Source organism: Cannabis sativa, chromosome 2 (genome assembly GCF_029168945.1).
Source record: "Cannabis sativa cultivar Pink pepper isolate KNU-18-1 chromosome 2, ASM2916894v1, whole genome shotgun sequence".
Lineage (NCBI taxonomy): Eukaryota > Viridiplantae > Streptophyta > Magnoliopsida > Rosales > Cannabaceae > Cannabis > Cannabis sativa.
Window position 1 is genome coordinate 88,595,363 of NC_083602.1, and position 21,916 is coordinate 88,617,278.

At 28.0% G+C, this 21,916-nt stretch overlaps 1 protein-coding gene and 1 non-coding gene across 2 annotated transcripts; both read left to right on the plus strand.

The window, feature by feature from the left end:
- Window positions 1–9,127: 9,127 nt before the first annotated feature.
- Window positions 9,128–13,927, plus strand: LOC115720939 (putative respiratory burst oxidase homolog protein H). The gene is made up of 14 exons (XM_030650151.2): window positions 9,128–9,510; window positions 9,645–9,810; window positions 9,903–9,951; window positions 10,041–10,154; window positions 10,250–11,053; window positions 11,148–11,243; window positions 11,329–11,444; window positions 11,542–11,644; window positions 11,730–11,818; window positions 11,903–12,062; window positions 12,446–12,586; window positions 12,778–12,906; window positions 13,007–13,085; window positions 13,574–13,927. The coding sequence occupies exons 1-14, from the start codon at window positions 9,342–9,344 to the stop codon at window positions 13,681–13,683; spliced, it is 2,325 nt and encodes a 774-aa protein (XP_030506011.2). The 5' UTR covers window positions 9,128–9,341; the 3' UTR covers window positions 13,684–13,927.
- Window positions 13,928–17,865: 3,938 nt separating this feature from the next.
- TRNAR-UCG (transfer RNA arginine (anticodon UCG)) lies at window positions 17,866–17,939 on the plus strand. The gene has a single exon. It is a non-coding gene; the product is annotated as a tRNA-Arg (tRNA).
- The last annotated feature ends 3,977 nt before the right edge of the window (window positions 17,940–21,916 follow it).

Genomic DNA, 21,916 nt, shown 5'->3' on the forward strand with positions numbered 1-21,916 from the left:
CTATGTATAAAGGTGACTACCTTCTTCATCTATCAACATTATATTCTAAGCCTGAAATGGAGCAACTGTTTTGTACCCTTTGGACTATATGGAACGAACGAAATCGTGTCGTTCATGGACAACAAGCACGGCCTGCTCATGAGTTAGCTTCCTTTGCTGTCATCTACCTCACCAACTACAGAACTGCTCAGCTACGACATGGAATATCAGCACCTACTGGCTCTTTCTCTCTCGCACCGGCCGCACGGAACTCGACCCCGCAGCTGGCGCTCAACGCTCGACATCACAGCCTCCAATACAAGCAGTCCCTGCTGCTCACCTGTGGCGACCACCTGATCGAAGTCACTTCAAAATGAACGTCGATGTCGTTAGCCGACTCTACCAAAGGTATAATCGGTGTTGGTGCTGTAATTAGGAATTCTAATGGTTATGTTGTGGCTGCTCTTTCTAAGAAACTTGTGGGAAACTTCAGCTCACATGAAATGGAAGCTTCTGCTCTTTTTCATAGTTTCAATTGGGCAATTCAACATCAACTTCCATTGACTCATGTTGAATCCGATGCACTGATGGTGGTGAATGCTTTACGAGCTCCCTTCAATTCAATCTCATCTTTTCATGATTTGATTGTAGATATCTCTTGTCTCTTTTCCTTTCTCCCTAATGTAACTATCTCACATGTCAAACGTTCGGCCAATATGGCTGCTCATGGTTTGGCAAAGTTTGCTTTAGGGGTGGATGAGACTTGTTCTTGGTTTGAGGAAATACCTCCTCCAATTTGCTCTGTTATTGTAAATGAATGTTGTTTCTAATTTATAATAACAGGTCTTTTACTCAAAAAAAAAAAAAAAGATACTATTTGGTAACTTTATAAGTTTTTTTATTAACATATTAAATTCTTTTTATTAAATAAATTTATTATTAGTATACTATATTTTAACTTTTAAATACAAAATAACAAAAGACTTTAAGTTAAGTTATGATGTTACTTGATATGTTAAAGTTTATTAAATTTTAAATTTTATTACTTTTTGTTACAAAATATAAAAAAGGAGCAAAAAAGTTTCTTTTAACACATACTAAAATGTAAGAGAGATATCTAAATGTTAGAGGAAAAATAAAAAAAAAACTAAGAGAAATAATAAATTTAGAGAAAAAGAATAATAAAAAAATAATAATAAATGAAAAGATTTTTTCAAAAAAACAAATTAATAAATAAATGAAGAAGATAATAATGTCAGAAAAAGAAGAAGTAAACAAAAAGGAAAAAAAAAAGTAAAAAGATAAATATTGGAGGAGACTTATAATTTCTTGTTTAGATTTTAAATTATAGTGTGTTATTTTGTTGTTTAAGAAACCTTAGTCTAACTTTTAATTTTAGTCATTTTTTTTTTGTAGCAGAAAAATATATGCTTCCAACATGTCAAAATGATCACTTTAAAAAATAGATTATAATAGTGTAATTTTTGTGTCCAAATAATAAATTGCGTGGCTGAAAAAACTTTAGAAATAAAAAAAAAATAAAGAAAGTAAGAATAATAACAATTTGTGTCGTTTATTCACATAATTTTTTTTTTTAAAAAAAAAATCTGATTGCATATCAACTAGGAGAGTCAATAAAATGTAAAAGAAAAACATATGGTTAATTTTTAATTTTAGTAGGCGTGTAGCGGTATTTAAAACAATAAAATGGTCTAAGAAAATTTCATAAATACAATTCACGTTGATACATATAATTATTTTTTTCTAAAACTACTAATTAGATTAATAAACAAAAAAGAATGTAAAATAATAAAAAAAAAAAGAATAGAATGTAAAAAAAAAAAATATATTTGATCAACCTAGTTTACTGTTATTTTGAAAAAATAAGATTTTTATTTTAAAAAAAAAAAAAAAAAAAAAAGCTACTGTCTAGAAAAAGAAGAAAAAAAAAAAGCTAGCATGTAGGCAGAGTTTAGGAGAGAGAAGCAATAAATATACATTGGTATACCTATCAAAAAGAAATGCCTAAATTGTGAGTATTAAAATAGGTAAGGGTAAATTCTTAAATAATTTAATAATAATAGTTGTTGGTGCAAATATTTCTATTATATATGTATACATACATTATATATGTATATTAGATCATGTTTTGAAAGATATCTAATCTAATTACAATCGACCGATTCAATTTCAATCGATCTAATAGAATCAAATATCTAATCATAGTTAGATCGGATCGGGTGTAAATTTTGAAAATTCAATTAGATCAGATCGGTTGTTAGATGTGACATATGATCTAATGGATAACCGAACCAAACCGATCCAGTTATTTTTATATTTTTAAAATACATTTATAATTTTATATATTTAATAGATTTTATTTAAAAAAATATATATTAATTAATTTAATATATATTTAACACATGAAATAAAAAAAATATATTTAAAATATTAATTTTTATCTTCCTAAACGTTAATAAAATTGTAAATACATATTAAATAAGTTATATTTTTTGACGGTTTTATTATGGGATCATGAGAATTAGTTATTATGGGATCATGAGAATTATGTTGGACTAAACTAATATTTATTTTGTATGTTGGATTATTAGGTTTTAAATTATATTTTTTATATATATTTTAATTTTTAATGAAATCAACTTAAAATGGTAGCTAAAATAGATTGGATGGATCCAATCTAATCCAATAAAAAATCAGCTAATACATCTAATGGTTAGAACTGATTCAATCCAATACATCCATTTAATTGGATCGGATCGAATGAATCAATTCGATTCGATTAGATCAGATGAAAAAATTTAACATCTAATAAATAGTTGGATTGAATTCGTTAGGTTAGGTCTAAATTCATTAGATGTGATTCAATAAACACCCCTATTAAACATAAGACTTCTTTTTTGCTTTGCCATATATTATATTTTTTTTTATAACCTACACGTATATTATAATTAATTAGGTAAATTGTGGCAAAAGTCTCAAAAAATCTACTTTGATACAAATAAGTTCTAAATTTCGAAAAATAACGGCAATAGTCTCCAAGTTCGAGATTCTTGTAAATCTGTTAGTTCTTATTTTAACAGATCTGTTAGTTGCTCCAAAAATGTCACGTGTTGATATTAAATTGCAGCATAAGTTCTCAAAAAGTTTATTTTGATACAAGTCCCCAATCTCGAAAAATTGTGGTAATAGCTCCAAGTTCAAGATTCTCGTTAGTCCGTAAATGCCTAATTTAATTATTTTGTCTGTTACTCCCTAAAATACCACGTGTTGATAACTTATTGGTCTAAATCATAATTATAGTTTACAATAATTTAAAATAAATAAATAAATAAACAAATAATTTTCAAAACTAACTAATTAACTTTTTTTTTTTATATACCTTTTTTATTTTTTTTCTTCTTCTTCTCGTTCACCCCAAGACCAACCTGCCCAGTCCCGATATGCTCTACCAAAACTCTCCAATTTCCATTAGCAAGAGGAGCAGTTCTAAAAAATATTGTCAAAGAATCGATCACCAAAAATCACCACCCACCACTACCCATCTCTCCTTCTCTCCCGCATACGCCATCCATATCTCTTGGTTATCTGGAAACATAAAGGAAAAAAAATAAAAATCTTCATCTCTCTCCAAGATCAAGATCGCGATCGCGATCCCAATCTTGATCTCGATCTCGATCTCGATCACATCTATTTTTTTTGCTTAATTGGTTCACTACTAAAAAAACTCAAAATTTTCGAAGAATTTACACCGTCAGGTAAAGAATTCCTGACGATCTATAGAACCGTCGCCTATGCGAGCGTCGTGAATACTGAGTAGAGTAGGTGACAGTTACAAATATCAAGGAAACAAATTTTTGATGGTTGAAAATTGTCAGCTATAGTTAATACTATAGGCCACCATTTAAAACCATCGACTAGCCGATGGTTTTAAACCGTGGCCTATAGTATAGTTGACGGTTTTAAACCGTTGCTATAGTGGATTCCCCCCCCCCCCCAAATCATCACCTTCATCCTCCTCGAAACCAAGATGGAAGTTTTTTTTGGCCTTAAGACCCCTGAAGAGTCGAGATCTGGACCACAAATCTACCGAAACCACAATCCCAAGATCTCCGACAATCTGTGAAATACAAAATATCAAAAATACATAAATCCCAAAATAACAATCATTATAAAGAAGTTACGAGAATAAGTGGACGAGAAAGAGAAAACTGGTCGGTGCTCATGGTGGCTTGTGGTTGCGCATCTGTCTTCGGACGAGAGAGAGAGATGAGTTGAGTGACGGTGGTGCTCATGGTGGAGCTCGTGGCCATGGCCGACTGCGGTGGAGCTTGAACGGGCTTTCGTCTATGGTGGAGCTCGTGAAAGAGAAAGCGAGAAAGAGAGAGCGAGAGACATGAGACAAGTGGTGGAGCTTGTGGACTGGAAGCTATGAGAAAGAGAGAGGAAGGTGGAGAGAGAGAGAGAGAGAGAGAGAGAGAGAGAGAGAGAGAGAGAGAGAGAGAGAGAGAGAGAGAGAGAGAGAGAGAGAGAGAGAGAGAGAGAGAGAGATTGACGGAATGAAAATGTATAGATTTGAAAATTTTCATATTTGAAAACACATTATATTGGAGCAAGGGAAGACGTATTATTTGAAATTTTTCAGATTCAAACTAATTGCCGACGGTTAAAAACCGTGGTCTATAGCACTACAGGCGACGATTTGAAACCGTGGCCCATACTGTAGGCCATAGTTTGTGGGTAATTCTCCTTTAAAAAATTTGTAATTTTTAAGGCACACTTAAAAATTGTCGAGTATACCTCACGAGTATTTAAAATTGTCGGAACTACCCAATTTTCTGACAGTTTTAAACACTCAATTTTTTTTGCGACGATCCAAAAAAATGTTTTTAAGACCGTCGGGAATAGTGGTTTTCGTAGTAATGGCTTTTGGGGGTAGTGGGATGGGACAAGGAAGAATGTGAAGATGAAGGATGGTACTGGTCAGCAGCAAGCCTCCACCACCGTGAAGGGTGGGTTACAAATCTTAGAAGTTTGTAATTTTTTTATATAATATATTTTTTAATCCTTAATAATTATTTTTATGATGCGAACCAATAAAATTTTGACATGTGGTAATTTTAAGAACTACAAACGAAATGGTTCAATTGGGTACTTACGGATTAACATGAATCTTGAGCTTGAGGATTTTTACTGTAATTTTTTGAGATTAGAGATTTATTAGCATCAAATTGAACTTTTAAGGGACTTACACCGCAATTTAATATCAACAAGTGATATTTTTAGACCAACTAACAAATTTGTTAAAATGAGAACCAACAGACTTACAAGAATCTCGAGCTTAGGGACTATTGCCGCTATTTTTTGAAATTAGAAACTAATCTGTATTAAAATAAACTTTTTACGAACTTATACCACAAATTTCTCAAATTAATTAATAAAATATTAGAATTTGAGATAAGATGAATGTTAGAATTTATTTCTACATTTTAGTAATGTGGGACTAACTCTAATACACCATCCTCACATTTTGGTCTAAAAGTGTGGGTATAACGAACAATCTTTAAGAGACTACAGGGCCGAACGTAACATTTGAAAGAATCCTACAAGGCCAAATATCGGGAAATTTATGGGTGTACACGTCAGAAAATTTGTGGATTTTAAAACAAGTCAAAGACCCCAACACTTTCGACTCACAATGGATCACAAATGGCTCTTTTATGGCTCACATTTTTGGACCGGCCACTTTGGGCTCACAACGGATCACAAGCGACTTTGATACCATGTTATAATTTGGGATAAGATGATTGAGATTCTATCTCAAAATTAATTGACAATGAGAGGAGTAGCTCATTCATCTTATATTATATAACAATTTATTTCTACACATTAGCAATGTGGGACTAACTCTAATATAAAATGTATATAAACTTGTAAATTTTCCAAAACATGTCCTTAATTCATAGGTCATGTAACCATGTTGACATTTATTTAGGGATAATTACATAAAATACAATTTTTTGTAAAAAATTACATTTTTACGTTTAATCATTTTTTTTTTTTTTTTACATTTTTATAATTTTCTATAAAAACAATACGAAAACAATAAAAAAAATTATATAAAAGTAACAGAAAAATAACATCCAAATAATATCAAAACAACGATAAAAATAATATACTGATAACAAAAAATCAATAATAAATTAACAAGAATACAACATAAAAAGACTGTATTTTCTGTAAATAAAATCATAACAATTGTAAAAATATTTAAAATTCCATACAATCGTATATTTGTAATTTTTATTAATTTCGCGTATTTATGAAATAATCCCTTTTATTTAATTATTTATTTATTTATCTACTCGCTAATAAAATTGTTATTATAAAAGATAATAAGATAATAACAGTTTTATTAGAGAGTACATAAATAAATAAATTTTAAAATTGTTCTTCAAATTTTTTTACTCATAATTTTGTCAAAATGGCTCTCTTCAGTTATTTTGCGAAAGTTTGGTAGTCAAATTTACTTCATTTTGTGTTAGTCTTCTTGATATTTTTTGAGATTGACCTGATGAAGATTTATTTTCATTCAAACAAAATAAAACTGTTATTATCACAATAAATTAAAGTTGAATGAAAATGAGCACTTACGATTAAAGCTACTTTGTGTTGTATCACATTAAGTAGCTTTTAAAAAAGGAAGCAAGAAAACACAATTGAAAATGAGAGTTTTAAGAGAAGGTGTTTCACGTGTGCACCTCAATTTACCTATTATAGAACATTGAAAATTCAGGTTTTTGGCTCAATATATGGACAAAAATAATAATGCTTCCATTCCAAAAAAAACCATTTTTATTTTGTAATGTAATTAATGTGAGTAGGAAAATACACCATATATTATTGTGAGTAACTCCAAGTGCACAAACACATTTATATATTATATGTACATTTAAGTATGAGAATGATTGGATAGTGATTGTTTTTAATTATTATTTATAAATATTTTTAGATTTTTTTTTACTTGTAGTTAAGTACAAATTTTAATAATAAAATCATCTAAATTATAAAACCATGAACCAAATATAATTGCTAACTTAAATTACTTATTTATACACTTTTTCACACATGATATATTTATGATATATTTATATTGATACATATAATATTATTATTTAAAAATTATAATATATATTTTATTTGAATAATTTTATTTAATTTTAAAATAAATTTTTTGAAATAATAATATTAGGTTTACGAATATAAACTTGTTATGTGTAAAAAAAATGTACATATAAAGTCCATGATGACAGTTAACCGGATAGCACCTTAAATTTGTCAATAGTTTAGTAGTTTGAAAGATTTTACTGTCAAAAGTTAAACTTAAAAAATTAAGTACAAGTTATCGACAGAACCACTCTTAACATTAGCGGCTATAACCCTCCCAACAATTTTTTTTTACATACATTTTCATATGTATAATATATTTTCACATATAAAGATAATTATCTATAGTAATTAATAATTTGCCTCTACAAAATTAATTTTCTTAACAATTTACCCCTCACACAACTTATAAATCCTTCTTTCCGTGTAGGGTGCAAGTGAGAGTTTAGTTGTAAAAAATTCATATTGTTATTAGTTTTGATAAGAAAATAAATTATAATTTTATATATTTTTTCATAGGGGTATAATATAATCTAATCATTTAATTGCATATGCTTTTGTAATTTGATATTTATACTCCTATATTTTATATTCTTAAAAATTTGAGAGGTCTAAAAAAAAAAGAAATTACAACTTAAATATAAGCTGAAAATATAAAAAATATCTATAGGTATAAATATAGGTGACGTTTGGTAATACTTTTTCAATCAATTTTCTATTTTTAAAATTGAAAAGGTAAAAATATTTTTCAAAAACAGGTTCTATAAAATTATTTTTAATTTTTTATTAATTGAGAATCAATTTTTTTTTTTTAAAAAAAAAAATCACTTTCAATATCTTTTTAAACAGTTTTTTTTTTTCTTAATCAATATTTTAGATTCCGACCAGACCCGGATCTAAATCTCCCCTCACGGTCCTGGCGTTGAACTCGGCCTCTGACCCAAATCAGAATCTGACCCAAACTTAGACTCGACTTAAATAAAATAAAAAAATTAAAATAAAAATAGACTTTAGAGAACACACTTTTATTTTCTGTTGCTAAAATTGAAAAACAAAAGTGATTACAAAATATATTTTTATTTTTTAAAAATAAAATTTTTACTTATTATAAAAAAATTAAAAAACAAAAATATTATCAAACAACACTATAATTAAATTACCAACGAGTTTCATGGGTTCAAATATTAATCACATACCACCAAATGTTATCATGAAGGTGGTCCCAATAGCCACATGCATAATTTTGTCAAAATAAAAAATAGTAAAAATGCAATATTACAATTCAATTATTATTATTGAAGGGGGTCAATCCAATTAATTGATAACACTAATAAATGACTATGTTTTACCACAAATTAAATATGTAATTACTAGCTAGCTAGCTAACAAACACCACTAAAACCATAGCTGGCTTGGGCCTACATCATACCCTGTGATCCTTATTTCAACTTTCATGTTCAATAAATACAAGTTTTTGGTACATCACACCTTATAATATAAATATAAAATAACAAAAAAAATAATTACAAAAATAATCTTATCACAACTATCATGTAATTATAAATAAAAATTATAAAACAATAAAAAAACGATTTATTATTTTTATTAAACATGTAATTTTATAAATAAATAATTTAAAGCATAAAAATAAAACTTTATTCATATTAATATATTTTCATACTTTTTTAATTTTTAATCTATTATATAAATTTTTCTTCTTTAATATACACTCAAAATTTTATTTTTTTTACTTTACCTCAAACTCAACATACCATTCATCAATATATCATGAAAATAATTTTATTTTTTTTAAAAATTAATATATTCTATTATTTTAAATATATAATATTAATATATACACATAAAAAATTTAATTTAATTTAATTATTTAAATTTTTTAAATCATTTCTATTTTAGAGCATTTGATATAAGTGATCTTATATTAATTAGAATAAAGAAAAATATGTTACACATAAATATCCAAACAACTTTCTTACCCTAAACTTTATTTCTCTTTCCATTAAAAAAAGAAAAAACAGAAGACCAATAACAGTACTACTCACTCTATTTAAGATAGACATCTCTTATATTAATCTTATAATCAAAAGTGCTTAATCATAAGAAAAAAGAAGAAGAAGAAGAAGAACTATACTGCTACAGCTTCAAAAAAAGCAAAAATGCCAGGAAAAATGACTTCAGTTGCTTCAAAAGGCCTAATGGGTCTTCGTTTTCTTGAAACAACTCACAGTGGGAAGGAGAAAGGTAGCTGGAGCTCCATTGAAAAGATGTTTAATCAGCATTCAGTTGATGGCAAACTCTCTAGGGACAATTTTGGACTCTGTATTGGTAATTTTTTTTTTTTTTTAAATATAACACTTGCCCACATTACAAATAGTCTTGATTTGTATGTTTTTGTATATATTTTGGTGTATTTGTATAGAATTTGAGAAATGGCTAATTGGTTTTTTTTCTTTTTTTAGGAATGGTAAGGGAATCAAAGGATTTTGCTGGTGAACTGTTTGATGCTTTGGCTAGAAGAAGAAACATATCAGTAAAAGATGGTATCACTAGAGATGAACTGAGAATGTTTTGGGAGGATATGACTAATGAAGACATTGAAGCTAGATTACAGATCTTTTTTGACATGTATGAATTTTAGTCCTAATTTCTTCTTTCTTGTGTTCCAAGTAAAATGTTTATCCAAGAGTACTAATTTTTCAAATTTGTTATTTATTTAGGTGTGACAAGAATGGAGATGGGAAACTTTCAGAGGAAGAGGTCAAGGAGGTAAGACAAAGATTCTGAAGTTGTTGATAATTTTCTCTATATAATTTATTAAGATTTTTGAGTGTTTTGTGTTAAATAAAATGAAAAAGGTTATAGTTTTGAGTGCCTCGGTGAACAAATTGGCAAATTTCAAACAAAATGCAGCAACTTATGCATCTTTGATCATGGAAAAGTTAGATCCTGACCATCTTGGTTATATAAAGGTCTGACCTTTTGACCTTTTTTTTTTACTTTCCCTTCATTTTTTTTTTCTATTTTTGTTTGATTTTGTGTTTTTGTTTTGTTTTCTAATTGTTAGATGTGGCAACTAGAAACTCTACTGAAGGCAGTGGTGAAATCTGATGATAAAAGTCTTTCAAAGGAAAAAAAAAGTTTAACAAGAACAATGATTCCCAAAAGATACCAAACGCCTTTAAACAAGTTCATAAACAGAACTAAGGAACTCATCATTGAATACTGGAAGAGAATATGGGTGATCATGTTGTGGTTAGCCATCAATTTGGGACTTTTTCTTTGGAAATATTTTCAGTACAGGAACAGAGGAGCTTACCAAATCATGGGTGAATGTCTCTGCTTTGCCAAAGGTGCTGCTGAGACTCTTAAGTTCAATATGGCTCTTATACTAATCCCAGTTTGTAGGAGAATTCTCACTAAGTTAAGATCAACATTTCTTAGTCAATCAATCCCTTTTGATGATAACATAAACTTTCACAAGTTGTTTGCATCTGCAATAGCAATTATGACTTTATTACATGTTTTGATGCATTTAACTTGCGATTTCCCGAGACTCGTTTCGTGTCCAAACGAAAAGTTCATGAGGATTTTGGGGGATGATTTCAGTTTCAAGCAGCCAACTTACTTGGACTTGGTTAAAAGCATTCCAGGTGTAACTGGGATTCTAATGATCATCATAATGGCATTTTCTTTTACTCTAGCAACACACCACTTTAGGAGAAATGTTATCAAGTTGCCATGGCCGATTAACCATTTAGCAGGGTTTAATTCCTTCTGGTATGTACATCATTTGCTGCTTGTGGTGTATGCACTCTTGGTTGTACATGGATATTTTCTATTTCTCACTCATGACTGGCACAAAAAGACTGTAAGTAAAGCTATTGAGCAATATTTAGTGAAAGAAATGTTATATGTTATCAAAGGTGTTTAGAACAACACATGATCTTTTTCTTTCTGTGCAGACATGGATGTATATCGCCGTGCCTATCTTATTGTATGCAACCGAAAGGACTTATTCGATCTTCAACGAGAGCAATCACCGAGTCAAAATTCTCAAGGTCAGTAGTAGAATCACCCTCTTTTAGATATGTTGTTTTGAAAGCATTACCAAATTTAAATCAAACTCATCATCTTATGTTGCAGGCAACCATTTACAAAGGCAATGTGCTAGCATTGCGCATGAGTAAACCGGAAGGATTCGAGTACAAAAGTGGAATGTACCTTTTTGTCAAGTGTCCAGATATATCTAGATTTGAATGGTACAACAAACAATATTATCCACATAACATTTGTATAACTTTATGTTTATCTTGCTATACTCAATATTTGGATACTTAGAGGTGGGATTTGCTTCAGGCATCCTTTCTCCATCACTTCTGCACCAGGAGATGACTACTTGAGTGTTCACATAAGGAGCTTAGGGGATTGGACTAGAGCACTTAGAGACAGATTTGAAAAGGTAGCAAAAATCATGGACTGAAACTAAACTTGTAAATCATGAGTTTTGCTTGGATTTTAGTTTATTGAGTCAATATGAAATGCAGGTATGTAAGCAGGAAAATACACAATCAAAGAGTGGAGATCTTGTGAAGAAGGAAACCAAAGGCATCTCAGATGAAGAACTCCAATCAAGGTGATCAGAAACTTTAGCTAGACATGAATGTTCAGAAACTCTATCATGTGAACAATATTCATATCAAACATTGTCCTTTATCAGGTATCCCAAGATCCTCATAAAAGGGCCATATGGAGCTCCATCTCAAAATTTCGATGATTATGACATTCTCTTGCTCATTGGTCTTGGAATCGGCGCAACACCATTCATCAGCATTCTTAAAGATCTTTTGAACAAAATCGAGCTCAATGACATTGAAGCTGTGAGTTTAAAAGGCTAAACCATTTAGTACATTATTCTTGAATCTTAAATTGGAAAGCGTAAATACTATATTGGACTCTGTGTTTTGCAAAAATTATTAGTTGGATTTTCTGTTTTTTTAAATGACAATTTAGATTAAAACTTATTAATAACTTAACTTGGAGATGTTATGATCATACTGATTATATTTTTTGTATTTGTTTGTGCTAGAAACTGATCTCAAGTTCGTTATATTAAAGAAAAAAATGATAAAAATTGAGCTCTAGATATTATTTTATACTTTTTTTGAAAAATACATGGTCAATCTGATTGAGGTCCTGAATAGTGATTACCCAATTAGAAATGTTGTTTAGGTACTAACAATCAAAGGGGACACTAATGCAGGGCTCAAGAGGTAGTAGTCCATCATCAGAATTGAATGGAAATGGTCTTAGAAGAGCTTACTTTTATTGGGCAACAGGAGAGCAAGGATCCTTTGAATGGTTTAAAGGTGTAATGGATGACATTGCAGAGCATGACAAACATGTAGGCCTTAAAAACTCAATTATTATTATTATTACCATACCTTTTAGTAATTGAAAAAAGTTTTTAGAGTGAATGAGAATGAATCATTCACTAAATAAAGGGTTACCTTTAAAAAAGAAAGATAAGCAATCACATCAACTAATTGAAATATTTGGTGACATTTTGATGGATCCTTGAATATTAATTTGCAGCATATAATAGAAATGCACAACCATTTGACAAGTGTACATGGAGAAGGAGATGCAAGATCTGCTCTAATCTCCATAATTCAACAACTTCAACTTGCTAAGAATGGTGTTGATGTTCTCTCAGAATGCAGGGTATGTATTAATTTTCAATTATTTATAATGTTACAAAACATTATTTGTTAACATTATTTAACAATTGTTTAACATGTAATTAAATTGATTATTTTGACAGATTAAAACACATTTCGGACGACCTAATTGGAAAAAAGTATTTTCGGATTTAGCAAGTAGGCATCAATCTTCTCGAATAGGTACGTAATTAAACTTGACCTACATTACACTGAGTAATTTGCAGTAAAAGTACTCAACATTTTTTTCTCCATAGTGAAAATATCCAATATTTAATTTTGGCAAATTATGATTTTTGTCTCATGAACTTTGACACATATCAAATTATATCCCTAAACATTTTAATCTGTTAAAAATTCTTCCTGAACAACTGAGATTGTTAGATTCAATAACTATTTTCCAATTCCGTTCAATTTTACTAACGTGGTTATTGTCTATATATTAAATCTTGCTCTTCGAACTTTCATTCACGCCAAAGTTCTTGAATCAACAATCTCAATAGTTCGGAAGAAATTTCTAACATCTTGAAAAATTCAGGAAATATAATTTAATACATATTAAAGTTCGGGAGTTAAAATTCTTAATTAGCATTTCTAATTAGTGATAATAATAAATTATTAAAAAGTTTAGATATGAAGATTTATATTTTGGTTTATTGATTTGGTTAAAGGTGTGTTCTACTGTGGGACTGCTGCACTCACCAAAAAGTTGAAGGAGCTTTGCCAAGAATATACTTTGAATACATCAACTCGATTCGATTTTCACAAAGAGAACTTTTAGACAACAGTTGAGTTGTCCCATTAGTATTACTACCAAATTTGTGTACAGAAAAAATCAACTACTTTCTTCTTATTATCTTTATCTCTATCTTATTTGGTATTTTTTTGTGTTTTGAAATTAAAGTAGAAAAGTTGAGCAAAAAGTAGTGTGATATAATCCTACTTGTGGAGCAATGCTTGTCTATTTTTAATATTGAGTGGAATAAAAATTTAAAATAAATAAATAACAGTTGGGATTTATTCAATTGTCTTAGTCATCTCCAACTATAGCACTATATTTAGTATTGCACCAACATTAAAACTAGCACTATATATTTTTTCCTATTCCAACGGCTAAAAACTACTCCAAATATTACTTTTCATATTATTATATTAATTTCATTATTAATACATACATAAAGTTATATAATATTAATATAATTAAAAAAAATAAAAATATCGTAATCTACAATGCACTGCTATATATAATGGGATACTATAACAAAACGGTAAAGTGGTGGACATTATGTCGTTCAGTTGGAGAAAAATTACACACTATAAATACATAGATTATTTCAAAAATACATAAAAACAATAAAAAAATTTATAAAAATACGGTTTTATAGAATTTTAACATATTTATGAATTTTTTTATTTTATTTACAGAAAATACGGTCTTTTTATGTTGTATTCATGTTAATTTGTTGTTGATTTTTTTTATTATCTGTATGTTATCTTTTGTTAATATTTTGATATTATTTAGATATTATTTTTATGTAGTTTTTTTGTTATTTTCGTATTAATTCTACAGAAACCGTAAAAATAATAAAAAAAAAATTAATATAAAAAATATAATTTTTTTACAAAAAAATAGTGTTTTATGTTATAATCCCATAAATATATTATACAATCCGGTTGGAGCAACCCTTAGCTCAGTATATATGAAAGAACCCTAAGAAAATGGTGTATCTCAAGCTTTTTTTATTTTCAAAAAAAAATACAATAAAATAAAATTAGAAGATATTGATATTTTACTATAATTAGTAATACTAGAGGACTTCCAACAACTTCTCACCTCTACTATTCAATAAATATTATTCAATAAATATTATTAAGGAGAATTATCTCATATACTATTTTTTTAACTTTTTTTTTTTTTTTCAAATTTACGGTTTGGGTTTCTAAAGTAGTTGCAGCGCTAGTTATAATAGAGATTTCTATACAATTTTTTATTACAATTTAGTTTGCAGCGCTAGTTGCAATAGGAGTTTTTATGTAGAATTTCGTAAAAATGTAAAAAAAAAAAAAAAAAAAAAAAAAAAAAACTAATTTAAAGTGTAAAAATAAAAAAAAAAACCCTATTATTAAATCCATACACTTTTTTATATTTTCACTTACCTTATTTAATTATTATATCATTAAGGGCCAGTTTGGCACAGCTGTGCTGTGGGGAAAAGCAGCTGTAGCTGTGCTGTGGGAAAAAACAGCTGTAGCAGAACTGTGGAAAAAAGCTGAGCTGAGTGTTTGGTAATTATAATTTTTAAAGTGCTGTGAGTTGTTAAGATTCTATTACAATAATGATAATATTTTAATCTAGTTCATTATAATTACAAATATATATAAAAAAATATGTTATATAAATTTTTTATTTTTTTATATATTTTTAATTATTTTTTTCTATAGTATAAATTTATATGCATTTGATAAAAATAATTTTTAATATTTTTAAATTATATTTTTATCACTTGCAAAAGATAAAATTGTAGTTTATAAGAAACATAAATTGATATTATTTATTAATAATAAAAATATCAATATAAAATATTTTTTAAAATAAAATAAAAAATTAGAAATTTAAATATTATTTATTTTTAAATATTTTTTCATTTAAAAAATATTTTTATTTTTTATAATATATAATAAATAATTAAATAAATTTTTAGTAAAAATAATTTATTATAAAGTCTTTTAATCAAAACAGCTTTTTTTAAAAGTTGGGTTGTACCAGCTTTAGCTTTTAGCTGTAGCTTTTCCATAATTTCTTCAATAAGCTGTTTTTTAACTGCTTACCAAACACCTTTTTGTCACAGCTTTTTTGAAAAGCAGCTTTTAGCTTTTCCAAAAGCTGTGCCAAACGGGCCCTGAATACTTTTGTAATTAAAATAATAAAAGAGAATAATTTAAAATGATAAAAAAAAAATAAACTACTAATATATTTGGAGAGAGAAAATAGAAAAAATAATAAAAAAATGTTTAAAGATCTCCAATAGAGAAAGAATATAGTATAATATAAAAGACCTCTAAATTATATATGGAGTTTAAAGGAGGAAGGATTCAAATGCTTGGAAATTTAAAGAAGTTTTAAGAGTGCACTCATATGGAGTATATAAGCATGTTTTTCCTTTAGGGCCCGTTTGGTACGCAGGACTGGATTGGATTAGACAAGCTAATTTGTCCAATCCAGTGTTTGGGCATGTTAGAAGTCTGGAAAACTAATCCAGTTAACCTCATCTGTCCAGCAGGGTGGGATAAATAATCCCATGCAGGTGAGATTTTTTTTTTATTGTTTTTTTAATTTAAATTTTATTAATATATTTTAAATTTAATAAGAATTTAAAGGAAATAATTATAATACATTTATTTATACATTTTTTTTATCAAAAACTTATTCATTAAAATTAGTGAAAATGTATAATTTTGAATTATTATACATAAGTTTTTAAAATTTAGAATATTATTAATTAAATAATAGTTACTTAAATTGATTCTAAGAAAAAAAATATGACAATAAAATTATATATTATTTTTAATTTACTAAAAAATTAATATTTATATTAAATTAGTGATTAAATTAGTGTTTAAGATAAACAATTTTATATTATTCAAGTATTTTTATTTTACTATTTTTATTATTTATTAAATAAAAAATATGACAAAATATTTTATTATATATTTATGATATATTCTTAATTATATATGATATATTATTTTTTTTTGCGACGAATTATTTATTTATATTTATTTATTATTATATATTTTAATTTTAATTTATTATTATATATTTTTATTTAATTTAAGTTTTTTTTTTTCTAAAAGCAAATAAATAAAATAGTCCAGTCCATTCTTAAACCAAACACAGGATTACTTTCAGCATAATCCAATCTTGTCCAGTCCAGTCCAATCCTTTTCAGTCCAATCCAGTCCAATCCTGCGTACCAAACGGGCCCTTATGGAAAAAATGACAACATGGATGGACCACAGCATAAAAACATAATAAACAGAGTAATTTTAATCAAATTGTTTACAACAGGATAAAAGACCAGGGTGAGGTATTATTATATAATAATTTGCGGTATAAATATTTAAGTTTAATTTTTAGCGATAATAATACAGAAGTTATATTTTTGAAATTCTGTAGATATCTGACCGTTAAATGTCAAATTATTATTCACTTGTTATTTTATTATTGGTATATTTAAACTTTTTTCTTTTAAAAAAAATAAAAATTTAATGACGTAGACCAATTAGGAATTGTTATGTAACAATTTACTTAACACTTTACAATTAGATACCTACAGAAATTTTAGAAATATAACTTAAGTATTATTATCGTTAAAAATTAAATTTAAGCATTTATTAGCAATTAAAAATTAAATTTAAATATTTATACCGCAAATTACTTTATATTATATATAACCAAAAAAAAAAAAATCATTAATATATCACTGCAATTAATAGGGCATCCAAACTCCACAACAAAACAAACACAAGCTCACAAAAAGTCCAAAACTATATTATTAATCAAAGCCCCATTAAAATAACAAGAGACCAAAACATGTCAAAATTACCAACCATATATAACAAGACTATTATATATTAGCAAGATCAAAAGCACTATAGTATCCATTCAACAAAAAAAAAAACAAAAAAAGCACTATAGTATTAATTAAATTATTAGTTCTTAAATTAATATAATGGTAATAAAACAAATATAAATTATTCTCATTCATTAATGTTTTACCACAAAAATAAAGTTAATTAAATGTTAATGGGCACAAATTTAGGTCTAACTTTATTTCAAATTACAAAAATGTCTTCGATTTTTTTTATTTTTTTTTATTTACTATAACTAAATAAAGTGCCATAATTATGAAAGACAGAAACGTTTATAGAATATGTTATTAAATGTGTTAGATTACCATAAGACCGCATAGCGCAGTGGATTAGCGCGTTTGACTTCGGATCAAAAGGTCGTGGGTTCGACTCCCACTGTGGTCGATCATTATTCTTTTTTAGTTTTCAGCTTTTAAATTTATTCAATTGTTTTGTATTTATTTATTCTTTTTTTTTTTAATAAGTATTTATTTATTCTTGAAAGTTAAAAAAAAAAAATTGTTATAGCACTGCAGTAATTGTCTCCATCGTGTGTAATAAACCAAAGAATAATGGCCGTTAGAGACTATTACAACTTATAAATTCATTTACTCATTAATATGCATGAGTGTATTGTGTAATGAAATTAGCTAGGCTTATACATTAATTTATAATAGTAACTACAATGGACATGTATTGTGTTAATTTTTGGGCCGAACCAACCACGCACATGATTTGACAAAAAAATGAGTCTCATAACCTTAGAGGTGTCTGTATGTAATGAATCTCTTGCATTAATTTGAGAGGCCGGGGCAAATGGAGTACTCTCTCTCTATAAATATATAAATATATATATATATATATATATATATATATATATATTTCAATACAAGCTAAAAGACAACATCGAACCCTCAAAATCGTCATCATTAGCCGACCATTGTTCTCCGAAAACACTAAAAACCATCAGTCTAAACTCTCACATCTACCCTCATCAAATGCATCAAAAACTGATCAAGACGAAGCCATTGGTGTTAGGCAGGGTATGAATTCAAGCTGGAGGAGGATTGGTGCTGAGTATATATGAATCCATCAAGAATGTATGCACGCACAACAACTAAAACGAGTGATTGCCAGAACGTGTAGTTAGATCGATCCAGGCAAAGATTCAGAGGAAGAAGGTTGTTGTTGGGGAGTGCTTGTGGAACTTCTGGTGTATCACTTCATGCAGTGGACTCTACTCCTTTCAACGCCATGAATGCCTAAGCATCTGATACCATGTTACAATGAAAGAGAGAGAGAGAGAATGGAAGATGGAATCGAGAAAATGAAGCTGTACCTTGTAACTGAAAGGCATGCAGATATATGTATACACACAGTCAGTTAGTTACATAAAGAGAGTAACAGAAAAGATACAACTAAACTAACTGACTAACCACTTATAATTAACTAGCAACCATTAACAGAATGAACCAATCTTGATTATCTCTAATAGTGAGAAATCTAAAAGATTTAAAAAAAAAATGAGAAAAAATGGTGTATGGAGAAAATAGAGCTTTAAGAGTGATTATGATGGTTTTTTTTTTAGTCATAACACATGCTGTGACTAAAACTAAATTAATAATAACTTGTGTCTAAATGATATGTTTTAGTCACATTTTTTTTTTTATTGTGGCTAAAAGTCACGTTTAGTCAAAAAAAATTTATGTTTTGACTAAAATGTTGTTAACAATTTTTTGTATTGATATGTCAATTTGATATTTGCTTATAATACTTAAGTTTTGACATAATATAAGTACAACATGTGAATACAAAGTACCATTCCTATCTCGAATGCTAACTAGAAATGACACATGTTCTATGGACGGCCCATCAATCAAACTCCAATTAATATAAGGAATTTTACAAAAATACTGCTTTTTGACCAAAACTTTGCATTTTTACTGGGACACGGCAAAAACAACTTTTGTACTGCCCAAGCCCAATTTCATTACTTTTGTACTGCCCAAGCCCAACATCATTTCATTTATACTGTGTGTGTGGGGAAACAACCTTCTTCGTGTGTGGGGAGACGCCGGAGACGGAAATCACCAAGAAAAAACCATTAAAACCGGCAAGAATAAACAAAAGCAGTAAAATCGACGTCAATAAATAATCATGGCAAAACAACAGTAAAACAACAGTAAAACAACACTAAAACAATCAAACAAAACAAAAGAAAAAAATGATTAAAAAAAACAAACAATCTGCTGCACAACCTCAACACCAGATGCAAAATCAACTATATTTGCAAGTCTATTCCTAGAAAATTATAAAAAAAAACTACTAAAACAACACTGAAACAACACAAAAACAAATGAAGCAAATATAACTACTTAGAAAAATATAAAAGAAACACACACCTCCATCTTCCACACTCACAGACATAACCATCACAACAACACGAGAACACCCAGAAAATACCTATTAATTCAAATAAATAAATCATGAAAAACAACAGTAAAACAATACTAAAACAATACTAAAACAAAAAAAACAATAAAAAAAATGATCAAAAATTAACTATGTTGTGCACATCCTCAATACTAAATGCACTATATTTGCAAGAAAAGTTCTAGAAAATTAGAACAAAAAAAAACCACACTAAATCTTATATTTTAAAAAAAAACATAACTAAGAACTTCAAAAAATTAAAAAAAAAAAAAGAAGAAGAAAAGAAAAGAAGATGAAGAAGAAGAACTAAGAACTATCACCTTCATGGTCTTCCTTCCCCTCATCATCTCAGCCATAAAAACATAGCTTTTATTTGGGTAACATTATAGATTTGGGAAAAAAAAAAGAAAAAAAAGAAGAAGAAGAAGGTGAATAGTAGAGAGATTAGTAAACACATAAGAAGAGAGAATAACCACAAAAAATTTGACCCTAAGACAATAACTGGATGTGTTTTTTTTTTAAAAAAAAAAAAAGAAGAAGAAGAAGAAGAAGAAGAAGAACATAGAAGAAGAAGATGAATAATTAAATGGGATAGTAGGTATAAAAACGTGGTGTGAAAGAGAGTAATTGTATTGATATGATGATTAAATTGAATTAAAAGAAAAGAAAAAAAAAAAAAAAAAGTCGCCACAAATGTGACAATTCCCAGTCACATCATTTTTTTATCACTTAAAATAAAAAAAAAATAAATAAGCTAAAGTTTTAAAGGCAGTAAACTGCCAAAAAAAAAAAAAAACAGTAAAAAGGTTGTATTTTCCGTGCAACAGTAAAAATGTAATAAATTGAGAAAAAACAGTAGTGGGTGTAAATTTCCCTTAATATATATATATATAATAAAAATAATAATATGTGCACTTAAAATATTATAACCACGCCACATTTTAGAATAGTAAAAGTCCCACAAACGTGATTATTAGTTAAAAATAACTCTATCATGCTACTTATGCAAATTATATAACAACAATTTTTCTTGGTGAAGGTACTTACATACATAACTATATAGAGTAATTCAAATGAGGATAAAGTCAAGTAAATTTGAGGAAATTACATTCTATACCCTTTTTATATTGTCTTCTTTTATTTTTACTCTCTTTTTTAAAGTCCATCATTTTTACCTCTTTTTTTAAATATTGTACCAATTTTGGCCCTATCACTTCAAGATACTCTCCATGTGACTCTCTTATGTTAGGGTATTTTGGGTACAATACATATAAAAAGAGGTATGTTTCAAATAAATATAAAATTAGAGGTAAATTTGATTAATTGATATATAAAAAATGTATCTTTCAACGTATTTTAGGGTATCGCCCAAGGAGTAGCAACAATATGGGCTTGTCCAGTGTGGACCCAAAGCCCAAATAATTAGTAAGTGGAGAAGAGAAATAACATGAGATAATTGTGACACCCTAACCACAACCTGGAAACGGTGCCTATAACTTTGTTTTTATTTTGAAAAAACCCCATTGGTTGAAATAAAGAAGTGGAGCCACTTTGCATTTTAATAATAGATCTCACATATTATCATTTATCATTTATGTTGGCAAACAATACTCTTATAAATTTCTTGTAGTACGTACATATTAGCTAGACGCCAAACGAATATATAACTTTCTATATATAAACAGTATGTACATAGTTTTGCAATGAAGAATCTCACTCTCTTATATCCTATAAATACCTATAAATATAAATATAGCTAAGGAAGCTGATTGGTATGATGATGAGTATGAGTTGGACCCTTCTATCCTTTCAAAAGTAAAAGAAAAATGATTTATATATATAGCTAGACCCGTGAGTTAGTAGAGAGAGAGAGCTCGTATCTCAACTTAGCTATATATTCAAACACATGGCTAGCTTTATTTTGAAGAATCTAAACTCTGAGTGAGTAG